General features: G+C 62.0%; 1 protein-coding gene across 2 annotated transcripts in view; it reads left to right on the forward strand.

The window, feature by feature from the left end:
• The first annotated feature begins 431 nt into the window (after positions 1-431).
• Zranb2 (zinc finger, RAN-binding domain containing 2) overlaps positions 432-706 on the forward strand; it is a 22,044-nt gene continuing 21,769 nt past the window's right edge. For both annotated transcript variants that reach the window (XM_005415390.2, XM_013514514.1), the window contains exon 1: positions 432-601. In XM_005415390.2, coding sequence (XP_005415447.2) covers positions 546-601 — 56 coding nt within the window. In that variant the 5' untranslated portion in view covers positions 432-545. The remainder of the gene's footprint in view (positions 602-706) is intronic.

The raw sequence follows: 706 nt of genomic DNA on the forward strand, positions 1-706 counted from the left end.
GTGAAAACAGGTTTCTACACGACACCCCGATACACAATGAAAAAACAAGGTTTTCCCCCTTTATTAAAATAAGTCCTTCAAAAACGTGAACACCCCACGTCCCAAACGTAGACTAAGCAACTGACCGTTCCACGACCCCTAACCCATGGCAGAGATGCGTCACTTCCGCCTCCGCTTCCCTAGCCCCGCCCCGCTACAACACAAGTGCTTTTTCTTTGGGTCCTCCCGCCTGTAGGGGGCTCTCCGAAGCTTCTAGTGCCACGGAGGCCTCCCGCCTGGACTGTCGCGACAGTGCCTGTTAGTTTAGGCTGAAAAAAACATGATTATTTTATAACTTTTCGGCAGAAAAAACAAGCACACAGGCACCTTCGCCTGTGCAAAGCCGTTCCCACTCAACCCTGGCCTGGCGCGGGGCTGGCCAGCCCTGCCGCGGCGCGCGGAGGGAGTCAGGCGGGGCGCGGACAGCCCGGAGCCCCGCAGGCCCCCGGCCGCGTTCTCCTGCGAAGACGTAGCTGCGGGCGGCTGTGGCGGTGGCGGCGGCCAAGATGTCGACCAAGAATTTCCGAGTCAGTGACGGGGACTGGATCTGCCCGGACAAGAAGTGAGCTCCTGAAGGGGCCCGAGAGGGGCGGGGTGGGCCCGGCAGGCTTCGGGCGGCCGGCTGGGCGGCTCCCGGTGTGCGAGCCGCCCGCGTTCCCCCCGCCCG

The sequence above is a fragment of the Chinchilla lanigera genome, unplaced genomic scaffold, assembly GCF_000276665.1.
Source record: "Chinchilla lanigera isolate Chin_1 unplaced genomic scaffold, ChiLan1.0 scaffold00022, whole genome shotgun sequence".
In the NCBI taxonomy this organism is placed as follows: Eukaryota; Metazoa; Chordata; class Mammalia; order Rodentia; family Chinchillidae; genus Chinchilla; species Chinchilla lanigera.